This window comes from Tricharina praecox, assembly GCF_024521635.1.
Source record: "Tricharina praecox strain CBS 144465 chromosome Unknown BZA05scaffold_27, whole genome shotgun sequence".
Lineage (NCBI taxonomy): Eukaryota > Fungi > Ascomycota > Pezizomycetes > Pezizales > Pyronemataceae > Tricharina > Tricharina praecox.
In genome coordinates, this window is record NW_026250429.1 from 350314 (window position 1) to 362753 (window position 12440).

Consider the following 12440-nt stretch of genomic DNA (forward strand, 5'->3'; position numbering starts at 1 on the left):
TTCTCTTTCTCTTGTACCGGTAGCTCCTAGACACGAACATACCGCTTCACTTCTCTCCATCTCGATCGTTCTAGTGATCACCTCCACGAGTCCTTCTAACAGCCAGGAGGTTGAGTAAAGCCTGGAAAAGTGAATGGGGCTAGGAGTTCGAATGAAACTCGGAAGAGTGAATGGAGCTGGGAGGAATGAATGAAACTAATAACAACGAATGGCATCTAAAAGAGTAAATAGACCCAGACAGAGTGAATGAGACTTTTGATAACGAATGAAGTCCGAAAGAGTGAATAGAGCTGAGAGATTGAGTGAGGCCTGGAAGAGTGAATAGATGCGGGAGGTTAAGTGAGGCCTGGAAGAGTGAATAGACCTAGGAAGAGTGAATGAGACTTTTGGAACGAATGAGGCTTGTAAGAGTGAATAGATCGGGGCGGTTGAGTAATCCCGGAACAGTGAATAGACCTGGGAAGAGTGAATAAACCTAGCAAGAATGAATGAGACTTTTGATCATGAACGACACCTGAACCGTAGTAGATCTCGAGTTCCATCGAACTCCGACATCCCGTTCACGACGCAACCACCATGCCTCCTACCCGCCCGCCCACTCGACTCGGAATCCCTCGAAGACCGAAAGTCCTCCGGTGGCTTTGGGTTCGGGTACCTATGCCACCTATCACTTGATCACTTGATCACTCAATCACTCGGATGCGAGGAATAGCGAGAGTCGGGACTAAACCAGCCTTCGAGCACTCGCTGCCACAAGAGAAAGAGAGAGAGAGAGAGAGAGAGCATCGATTTATTTCGCATGCAGACGATCTAAACTACCTACCGCACGGCAGACTCATACCCGTCGGTGAGCCAGCCAGCTGCTTATGTAGGTATACAGATATACAGATAATCCGGGGAGCTCATCACGGATCACCATCTGGCCGAGAAGAATAAGGCTAGGTAGGGATAGGTAAATGGTATTATGGGATGGTGATCAAAATGCTCATTGGGATGTTGGTGTGGATCATCCAAGAAACCACATATGGAGTCTAGAGATACCTTGTAGTCACGATTTCGAGTTTGGAGGAGGCTGGCTGGCTTATGTCGTATTTGGGAATACAGTTTACTGAAGTTGGCGGATGAGCCACTGTAACCCATTGTACCCCACCGAGAAAAAGGGGGTTTGGGGATGTAACTTCATTCTCTGGGAAAGTTCACGCATGTGCTCGCTTGAATGGCTGGTGGTTCGAAATATGGAAGTCATGACACTCTGGTTTCTGGTGGAAGAGGGGAACAAAACTACGCTGACATGCCCTAGTTACTGGTGCTCCTGGTTTTGAGTGTCTCGTGAATTGGCTACGAGCCGTGAAGCCGTGAAGCCGTGAAGGGGTAGGTCGGTTTGGGTGGGGTCTGGAAGACAGAATGAGAACGAGTGAGAGTGAGAGTGAGGGTTGGGGAGCGAGTGATGCGGCCCCGTGAGAGTCGAGCCTGCAGGATTCATTGAGGCTGGGGAGAGCGAGCGAATGAGACGCCGAGGTTGGGTAAGGAACGAATGAGTGTGGTCTGGGGGAACGGGCGAGGTTTTGGGGAGCGGGTGGTGAGGTCTTGGAAGATTCGAGCCTGCAGGATTCATTGACGCTCGTGCTCGAGAGCGAATGAGACGCTGAGGCTGAGTAGAGCGGGGAGTGTGGCCCGGAATATGCAGCCACTTAGGAGAGTGCGGGACGATGCATGTACCATCATACCAACCACTGGGGCCCATTGGCCGGTCATCCTCCCGTCCTCCCATCCTCCCATCCTCAAATCCACCCGTCCCCCATCCACCCGTCCACCCACTTCAGCTGACATCCGACATCTGCAGCGGCTGGACTACCGCTCCTACGTCCGGGCAAACAACTCTCCGGTCCTCTCTCGTACGGGCCGGGATATCGACTCACCCGTGCTCGAGCTTCAGCCTCCACATGCTCCAGCTGTGAATGGATGGATGGAGTATCAGCATCAGCAATCGGACCTACATACCTACCGCGTAGTGTACAGTGAGAGGAGGGCGGGCGGTGCTCATGGGCTGTCACCATGTTGCCAGCCCGGCCCACCCACCATCCGGAGCACGGCTTGGGCGCAGCCGAGCAGAGCCGTCTCATGGGTAAATATTCTCCCGCTCCCACTCCCGGTCTCGGTCCCGGTCCCGCCCCCCCTCCGCTTCCGAGCCGAGTGGACTATTTATGTAGAGCACGTTCTCCTCGTATGTACAATACATATCGGCATCCGAGCGTATCCACGCCGCACGGCCGTACAAAAGTAAGTAGGCGTATCAGAGCCGCGCGGCCGTGGGTTATTTTTTGTTATTTTTGTTATTTTTGTTTCATCATCATCATAGCATTCGACCTTATCAGATCATGGCTGTTTACACTGCGGCCGCCGGCCGTGGGTTATCGGTCTCACCGTCCCAACGTCCCACGGGCCACTAATAGCACGTGCGAATAATTCGAGACTTCTGATTTATGTAGCTCTGATTTATGTAGGTAGGTCTGGAAATTAGAGGATGGACACTGGAGGGTGGAGCGCGGTTGATATCTAGCTCGGGAGCTCGGGAGCTCGGGAGCTGAGGAAGCTGAAGAGGCGGGAAGATGAAGATGAGCCCGCACTACCTAACATACCGTTCGTGACGACTGTCGAACAGCCAGAGCTCAACATACAGCAGCCCTTGCGTCACCAGCCCAAAATGTAACTCAATACCTAAAGCTTGATTAACATCGGTAGAATAGTCTATCTATCGAAGGTATGTCTATGTTGAGTACATAAAGGATATCTTACCAACCCAGCCCAACAACAAATTACAACCTCCCGCGTGCCTACTCTACCTTCGTGCCTTCGTGCCTGAGTGTAACCATAACCATAACCACACCATGGATGTTTATTTAGGTAGGATGTAGTGAAGATTAAAGATAGAAGAAGTTTGAAGCCCTCACCTACCCAGTTTCGGACCTTCCCTCTTTACCCCCCGTTTCGGTCATCATCCCGCACTGCCCCCCCCCTCAAATCGCGAGATCGAGTTCCGCGTCGTCCTCGTTTTCGTCCTCGTCCTCGTTTTCGTCCTCGTCCTCGTTTTCGTCCTCGTCCTCGTTTTCGTCCTCGTCCTCGTTTTCGTCCTCGTCCTCGTTTTCGTCCTCGTCCTCGTCCTCGTTTTCGTCCTCGTCCTCGTTTTCGTCCTCGTCCTCGTCCTCGTTTTCGTCCTCGTCCTCGTTTTCGTCCTCGTCCTCGGCTTACTTCATGTCCTCCCTCGATACCTCCTCCGTCCCTTCCGACGGCCTCTGTGCTTCCTCTAGAGTCTAGATGGCAGAGGGCAGAGGGCAGAGGGGCAGCATACCGAGGCATACCTGGCCAAGGTAGCAACAAGTTACAACCATAATCGAAGATTCGAGGCCCAGCCTGATCCAGCTCCAGCTCCATCAGCACCGAGGCACGAGCCAGGCACGAGACAGATACCACGAACTTCGAAGCGTCTGTACAGTGTAACTTAGCACATACGTTCTGTGTGTAGAGGATATGTATCTGTACCAGCTGTAGCCTGTATCCATCCCGCGCGCGCACAGTACTATCATACAAGTTCAGCGGCCCTCGGCTTCCAGAAGTTCGGCTCAGCGCCCGCGCAAGGCAGGTACCGTGATATCACCGTCCTCCTCATCACTCGCCCGCCAGCCCGCCTGGGTGCATACAAGATGCAATCAGCCAGTTCCTTGTCATCTCCTTGCCATCTCCTTACCGCCCCCTCCCCCCTCATAGAGTGAACGTGAATACGATGAAACGAATAAACAATAATAAATCTCACCGTTCCGCCGCCATCATCATCAATGATCCCCATCCATAGAGTGAACGCGAATACGCTGAAACCAATGATACACCTCACCGTTCCATCCCGCAGATTTTATGCCGTGCCATTTGACGTTCACATCATCTCAGTTTCACGGTCAGATTCGAAATCACTGCATGTTCTCACATTCACGTTCACGATCATCCTCAAGTCCTCAAAAACCATAATGATATTCCTCTTCTCAAAGACCCATTATGCCACTCAGCCCCCTTACACTCTCACTTCTCTCACGCACTCCCATCTCAGCACGCACTCCCATCTCAGCACGCACTCCCATCCCGCGTCTCACGTCCCCTCTATCAATCTACCGCCCCATCGAGTGAAGAGCAAAGGAAGAAAGAAGAAAAAGAAAAAGAAAAAAAAGAAAGAAAAAGTAGAAACCCATAAGTAAGTAGAAAAAGCAACAGTTTTTTTTTCCCCACAAGACCACAAAGACACATTCGCGAAACGCCAAACCCATATGAAAAACGCACCGCACCGGAAGCACAAACTGTACACACACTCCCAACCCCAATCCCGCTTCTTCTTCCCTTCCCTTTGAAGTTCGTAAAAATCATGATTGTACAAAAGTATCAAAGAGAGGAGGGAGAGAGAAAGAGAGAGAGAGAGAGAGAGAGAGAGAATCGGCCTACGAAGCGGGCGCGGCAACCAGAGGCTCAGCCATCCTTGTCACCTGCTGACCAGCGCGGACGATGCGCTGGCCCGAAGAGTCGATGGCGGAAACTGCCTCCTTGTTCTCCTTGGTAGCCTGCTTCCAGATCTCTACCTCGCAACCGCCGCGAACGACGGCGACACGGAAGTTGGAGAGGAGGTTGTGGGCGGCGTTCGAGTGCTCGTAGACACCTCCGTTGAAGATGGCGGTCGCGTCCTTGCCGATTCCAGAGTTGATCATGGCCTTTCCTCCGGGGTGCTCCTTGACGAAGGGGGAGACATCGTGGACGACACCGGCGATCAGGACGAGGGCACGGCCGTTGCGGCACTCCTCCTTGAAGTCCTCGAATTCCATGACGGGGAGCTGCTCGAGGGGAACACCCCAGTCGAGGGTGGCGCGCTTGCGGTCAATCTTCTTCTGGAGCTGCTGGATGCGACCCTTCTCGATCTCGTTGGAACGGAACTGCTTCAGGTCATAGGCGAAGCCGAGCTGCTTCCAGGTCCAGATGCACCACTTGGTGGGGTCGTACTGGAACCACTCGATGGCGTTACGGTAGTCGCTGGGGAACTCGTGGTGGAAGTTGTGGTATCCCTCTCCGAGAGTGACGAGAGCGGTGATGACGTGGTCACGGGGCGAGTTGCGGTCATCGAAAGGCTGGTCACCGAGCCAGTGAGCGAGCGAGTTGACGCAGAAGGTGGCCTGCTGGACGAAGAAGATGCGGAGGATTCCGGCGTAGATGAAGCCACCGATCCAGTCACCCCATCCGAAACCAGCGACGAGAGTGGGGAAGACGAGGCCCATGAAGACGACGACCCAGAGGTAGTGCTTGTGCTGCCAGACGACGACGGGATCAGTGTTCAGGTCCGAGATGTCGGTACGTCCGACCTTCTTGGGGTTCTGCTTCATGACCATCCATCCGATGTGCGAGTACAGGAGACCCTTGCGGACCGAGTAGGGGTCCTTCTCGGTGTCGGTGTATCTGTGGTGGGCACGGTGGTCCCGGGACCACCAGCGGATAGAACCCTCGACGGCACCTCCTCCAACGGCAGCCAAATAGATCTTCAGGGGCAACGAAGCCGAGTACGAAGAGTGAGCCCAGAGACGATGGTATCCCGCCGTGATTCCGAGACCGGTGTTGTAGTAGTAGACGATCGACCAGATCAGGGTAGGCCACGAGAGCGGGGTGTAGTATGCACCCCAGAGACCGAGCATCGGGACGAAGATGATCAGGTAGGTGTTGAGAAGGTTGAGGTGCTTCCACCAGTTCTTCATCGTCATGGGCTGCAACAAACCGGAGTCAGCAAACTGATTCTTCAACTTTCTACGCAACAAGGAGACATACCTGATCAGTGATGTGGGGGCGGTTGGCACGCGCAATTGCGTTCGCCTTCCGCTGTTCGTAGTCTGCCATTGCTTCTGTAGACATTCCCGCTTGCATATCGGTTTGAAGGTTGAAATCAAACTGGTGTTGGGGGTCAAAGGCGGATAGTGATAGTGGTGGGTGCCTCTGGGAAGAGGGGGTGTGTTGTGGTGTGTGTTCGAAGGAAGGAGGTAAAGTAGGCGGAAAGCGAGTGGTGGTTATAGTTTTTTTGTGGAGTGCGGGTGGAAGGTTGTTGTTGCCTTGCCGTTTAGAGAAGGGCGTCTCCTGCAGCGAGCGAGCGAGATATCCGATATCGATCGAACGGTGTCCGAGTGTTGGAGTGTGATGGTGTGTTTCGCTTCTCTTTCTCTTTCTCTTCCTCTCTCTCTCTCTTCCTCTCTCTCTTCGCTGTCGGATGGATTGAAGCAAGAGGAGATTGGGAGCAGAAGACAGCACGAATATAAAGAATGGCGAGAAGGGGGTTCGGGAGATTAAGGGACAGTGCGGGAGTCGAAGCTGCGCAGCTGCCAGAGTTGCATTGAGAGACCGACCTGGCACTCACTCCGCCGCGGTTCTTGCCTCCCTCCCTCCCTCCTCCTCTCCAAGTTCCAACATTCGAGCGCGGTCGCAACTGGATTTCCGTTCGATTTGTCGATCTAAGCTGTATGGAGAGTGGCTTGACGTTGGACCCGGTCGCTCAGCGTTCCAACAACTTTTGCTGAAGGTTGCGGCCACCTGTGCCAAGCGGCGAAGGTTACGCACATCGCTGCCCCGACACGGTCTAGTGGCTGTCCCAACAACTCCCCAACAAAACGGCAAGGAAAAAGGCGAATGCAGCCCAAAAAAAAGACCGACTGTCAGCGAACGAGCGAACGGAGCGTGCGGGTGTGTGCTGCGTGGGTTTTGGCCCCTTGCATGCAGAGATACACACCCCAGACTTGCAAGACAAGACTTGCGGGTCTGTCTGGTTGTGCTAAACACCACCCATGCGGCTACCAGTACCACCAGTACTGCTGCTAGCAGTAGCATCTGGACGTGGCGAGTGGAAGAGTGGGGCTCGCTTGGATTGGTTTGCAGGAACGAAGAAAACGCGCCGTCCCTCGGCCCTGGTTTGTAGGTGCTGGTATCTATCGTGTGTAGCGTGGTGGCAGTGGGCGCAGAACCTGCCTCAGCAGCGCGAACAACACCTCGCCTCCACCTCCACCGCGGCGGAAGAAATAATCCCCGGATCGAATAGCAATCCCCAGTCCTCAATCCTAATGCTCATGACAGCCCACCGCCGGCCGCCCCTCGCACCGCCGGCCGCCCCTCGCACCGCGTCGTCTCATCGCACCAGAACATCGTCCGGTTCGGCCCTCTCCTCTGTCCACTTGTGCATCTCAACCGTCTTCCCCCCCAGCACCGCCGGTGTGTCGCTGTCGCTCACGTTCAAATCTCCTTCCCGAGCCTTCCTTCCTTCCTTCCTTCCCCTTTCTCCCATCTAAGACACTCGCCCCCAGAGTAAAGCAACCACTCAACTCAGCCGCCATCCCAACATCCAGATCGGTGACAACAAACAGTATCCAAGTGGCGCCTATGTGGCACTCTATTCTTCATAGAGCACCTACTCCACGCAACGCAACGAATGCACGGTCCCTGGCTATCCCCACCCGACTTGGCCCACCCATCCCCACCCATCCCACCCACCCATCCCATCCTCCCCACTCCCGGCACCCTTCTAGAATCTTGGCCTTGCTCCACCCACCCGGCCCCATGCTCTCCACCATCCCATGCCATGCCACGCCCCCACAAAATCAAGAATGCGATACACGCGAAACGCAACGACCTTCTCTACTATGTGTGGTTCACTCTACCTGGGATACCTGGTGCCTGAATTCGAAATCATGGCCGTGTTACATCCATACATAGAGCACTCTACATACACCTCATACCGGTATCATACCGGTATCATGGGTAGCGCATCGTATGTACCGGTATCGTATCGACCGGGCTTGACTTGGCTCCAGCTTGACTCCAGCTTGGCTTCATCAGCCTGATGGACATGACTACGGTATCATCATCCCGTCACGATCCACGAACATCAAGTCAAGTTATCAAGATATCAAGTTGCAAGTTATCAACCGCCCTCCCGGCCGCCGTGACTATGGATGTTGAGTGGATCCCTATGTTTGCCTCCCGAGCAGATCCATCAATCTTTCCACCCATCCATCCGTCCGACCGACCGCGCCCGACCGCGCCCGGCCCGACCCAGCGCTCCGAGCCCGAGAGTCGCAAGTCTCGAGTGTCGCGTCTCGAATCGAGTTCAACAGAAAAAACCCACTAAAAAGCTAGCAAAAAAAACTTTGTGGCTGGTGCCGCTTGATTGGCCAGGGGGGCAAATGCAGGAGGAAAACTAGTAGAGCAGAGTAAGCTTATCGATACGCTGGCCACTGCAGGGATTTACAGCGGGTGGGAACTGGCGTGGGTGGGGGGGAGAAGGGGAGGGAAGGGGAAGGGAAGGGGAAGGGAAGGGGAAGGGGTGAGCCGAAAACACGAACTCAAGCCAGGGCCAGGCTCCCCAATCACCGATGGTCTTTTACTCTACATATGATACCTACCAGCGGCACCTCCACCACCACCACCACCACCACCACCACCACCACCATCACGGGGAGTGGTGATGGTGGTGGTGGTGATGGTGAGGGTAGACATGAAGGAACACATGCCAGTGCTTGGATACCGTAGGTAACGGTATCGTTTGTGTCCGCCCGGCCGAGTATCTATCATACATACCAGTATTCGGCAGGAGCTGCTATGTCCCGTACATGTCCCGTCGACGGCTGATCATTCACCAGCATCCATCTACTATGCGAAGTGTTGACACTCGATTGGCACTCGATACCTACATCCCAACAAACATGTATACTCTATGATATACATACCGGTACCCTACCTTCCAATTATCCACCTATCTCGATTGTCGCTCAACGTCAGCGCCGCGTCGACGTGCAGTTTGAACATATGTAGAGTATATAGATATCTCGATGTGCTTTCATATGTGCCCTCAACGGTTGGACGATCACCCCATCCAAGATCCCTCACCAGGGCCCAGGCATCGTCGGGCCCAGGCTCGGGACTCAAAGCGCCCCGGATCCCGAGTTCTGCTCTAGAGAATTCTAGAGGCGAGCCGCACACGCTCCACGTGGGGCGATAGGATAGCTATCAGCTATCTGTCTAGTATCAACATACCCCGCTTTTCTTTGCGCAGAGCTTGCTTGCTTGCGAACTGCCGCTGCCACTGCGACGGACCCATCTGATAGAGGGCACTTGGGTACCGTTAGCCGTTCGGGCTAACTACCTAGCCGGAGCACTTGGGGGCGGAAAGGGGAAGAAAACCGAGTGATAACGCATGCGTGAAACTGCAATTGAGGCGGTGCTTGGGCCATCATGGACCATCAAGTCGCCTTACAGCTTCCTTGAGAGAGTGTGTGTCTGCTACCGGGGTAAATAGTCCCAGCTATGCATGCTTCTCTGGGTTCTAGCTCTACTATGTATGGTACCGGTTGGCTCGCCTGGTGGGTTTCCCTGCCGCACGTCTCGAGCTCGAACGAGGGCGTGTTGGGCTTGGGTGGTAGGCTACACAGTACCGAGTGCTGCTCGCAATCACGCGAGCTCGTTGATGGAACGAGAATAGCACCCACCCAACGTCAATCCCAACAGCACTCCCAACGGAAAGTTCTAAGGCCCAACATCGAGCTCGAAGCTCCAAGCTCCGGGCCCCGGGCTCCTCCACTGGCCGTATCCGCAACTCGCACGGACTGGTCTGCTCGGCCCCCCTCCCCCCGATGGCCCAGTCCCAGTCCCAGTCCCAGTCCCTGCAGCGATATTCCAACACTACCTATCCGCCCCACCCATCCATGCTGTACAGATCCCAACATGTCGGACACACACTATCACTCCGTCGTCATCCCACTTTGTCGATTTGTCGATCCACTTCTCCACCCCCCCGTCCCCGTCCCCTTCCCCTTCCCTCCCCCTCTCCCTCCCCCGCCGGCAGTACAGTCTCTATCTCCGATGGTCTATCTCTAATGGCCATGCCTCGAGTGGGCCAGACGAAGCGTCAACAGAAGTGTTGAGCTTCAACCCTTCAACCCTTCAACCCTTCAACCCTTCTTCAACGATTCGTATCGATTCGTATCGCCATGCAAGTAAGAATACACGCATGTACGTATCTTCCAACTTCTAGCTTCTGGCTTAGATGGGTATCCCCACGCCAGCCAGCTCATCCATCCATCCATCCATCCATCCATCCATCCATCCATCCATCCATCCATCCATCCATCCATCCATCCATCCATCCATCCATCCATCCATCCATCCATCCAGCCAGCCAGCCAGCCAGCCAGCCAGCCAGCCAGCCAGCCAGCCAGACAAATATTCACTCACCAGCAGCAGCAGCAGCAGCAGCACCACCACCACCACCACCACCACCACCACCACCACCACCACCAGCAGCATCCCATCCCGTATGCCGCGGAGATTGCTCATAAGAATGTACTTCGCATGTACTCTGTATGTACTTTGTACTCTGTATGTACAATAGAGTATGTAACAGAAAGTCCGGGCCCCACAGAACGAAATCCCAACAAAAGAGAAGAAAACAGGTAACAGGTAACACCGTAAAATCAAAGAAGACATGTATGATAAAAGAAGAAGACAACCACACGTAGGTCGGTAGGTAGGTATCAGCGTCCCAACACCAACATATCCCCGTAGCAAGTATATTGATACAGCCTCCAATCACCGCCCTCCTCACCCTCCTCCTCAACGTCGTCGTCGTATTCACCGTCGTATTCACGACCACCCCCAATCACTGTGTCCCTGCACGCCCCAACGCTGCACCATCCCCTGGTCCGTCCATTTCTACTGAACAGCAGTAGTGGTAGGATCCTGCTGCTCCGCAAACGCAATGCCATCCATCAGATCGTCGTCGACACTTTGCTGTCTAGCGTTGCAGCGATGCGAGAACGCTATCGTATCGTAATCGACGAGGAGATAGGCTGCGCCGAGCATTTCCGTTTCGAGCGGAAGCTTTATTCCGGAGCCGGGGGCGAGCATGCCGGGCGGTTTCGGCGTGAGCGGCGCGGAGAAGGAGGGGTTGATACGGTAGGAGTGGCCATCCCGTAGCAGACGACCTTTGCGAAGCGCGCTTTGTAATGACGGTTGCGCTTCGAGGCGGATGTCGCGGCCGGTGAGCGCGGGGAAGTTGCTGGGGGTTTGTTAGTGGAATATAGAAGAGCAGAGCAGAGCGGGATGGGCGGGATGGGTGATGTACGTGGATATCCAGTCAAAGATGTTTTTTGGCTGTGCTCCCTTGCCGACGTCCAGAGCGGTGATGGCGCGGATTATCATCTCCTCCCAGTTTGGTCCGCCTGTGTCTTCCATCTCTGTGATTCCATCTTCGCCAACGACACCGGGAGTGCCATCGTCCAGCTTCACCGCATGGTTGGCTTTGAATGCCGCTGCAAGCTCTTTCGCCCTTGGATCGTATATCGGCAGGTCGGGATGGGTCTTCTCAGCAAAGAGGATAATCTCCATCAAGCTCGCCATCGGCAAACTAGCCAGATACAACTTCTTCTCCTCCTCCGTCAAGCCCGTCCCCGGGAGCCCCATCTGCAGCGGCTTCTGCTCTCTACTCTTTGCGCACGCAGCACAGTACCACTCGGCGGACTCGACCTGGATGACGAGGTCGTCAATCGGCGGATCATGGCAGAGCTGATGAAACGGCCCATTGCAGCCGTCGCAGAACACGATCATATTCGACTGTGGGGAATGTCCACGCTGGCACACCTTGCAGATGCGGGCATCGTGGCTGCGTCTGTAGGGACCGCGCCGCCGCGACGGCGTCTTCTGTGCGGGGTTGAAGTGTGCGGGCCGGTGCACTTTGCGCCCCGATTTGGTCTTCACCCCCTCCATCGTAAACTCCTCTTCGCTGATCGACCCATCGCTCTCGTCCTTGGCCACGATGCTGGCTTTGCGCCGCCGCGTGGTCGTGCGCGCTGTGGGTTTGGCTGCCGCCGCTACGGGGTGTCAGTACATATAAGGCGTGCGAGTGCTGTGTGGAGTGTGCTGTACCTTTCGCGCGGGTGCTTCGGGCTACTGGCTTCGGTGCCGCGGCCTCCGGTACGTACACTGGCTGTGATCGCTGTGATTGCGGCTGTGGCTGTGCGGGAGGAGGAGCGGGCGGCGGTGGCATGAACTGCTGGGTGTGCTGTTTGTATGTCCATTAGCAATCGGAATCCAAAGCGCGGTAATAGACATATCCACCCATTGTTGTAGTGCAAGCTCCGGCGCAAGCCGCTGGCGGATCAGCAGGTCCGCCTCGGTGAGTCCTGCATCGGAAGTCTGGTCGCCGGTGTGCTCGTCGTATGGGCTGAGCGGTATGTGGCTGGACATGTTGTAGAGGAGGAATTGAGTGGCCCGGTGCCTTGTGGACAATTGGTGAAGTCGTTGGGTGTCGCGGAGGATTGGTGTAAGTCACGATTCGCGATCAACAGGCACGGGCTGCATGTCGCGGCTAGCAACTTGGCAGGCAT

At 55.1% G+C, this 12440-nt stretch overlaps 2 protein-coding genes across 2 annotated transcripts; both read right to left on the reverse strand.

The window, feature by feature from the left end:
• Positions 1-4362: 4362 nt before the first annotated feature.
• On the reverse strand, positions 4363-6183 carry BZA05DRAFT_149447 (delta-9 fatty acid desaturase). Its single transcript, XM_051478987.1, has 2 exons — positions 5848-6183; positions 4363-5786 (listed from the first exon to the last, which is right to left on the reverse strand). The coding sequence occupies exons 1-2, from the start codon at positions 5941-5943 to the stop codon at positions 4482-4484; spliced, it is 1401 nt and encodes a 466-aa protein (XP_051336354.1). The 5' UTR covers positions 5944-6183; the 3' UTR covers positions 4363-4481.
• A 4180-nt stretch (positions 6184-10363) lies between these two features.
• BZA05DRAFT_408391 (uncharacterized protein) lies at positions 10364-12396 on the reverse strand. The gene is made up of 4 exons (XM_051484705.1): positions 12172-12396; positions 11980-12115; positions 11180-11924; positions 10364-11113 (listed from the first exon to the last, which is right to left on the reverse strand). Exons 1-4 carry the CDS (start codon positions 12298-12300, stop codon positions 10768-10770), a joined length of 1356 nt encoding a protein of 451 aa, XP_051336355.1. The 5' UTR covers positions 12301-12396; the 3' UTR covers positions 10364-10767.
• Between the last annotated feature and the right edge of the window lie 44 nt (positions 12397-12440).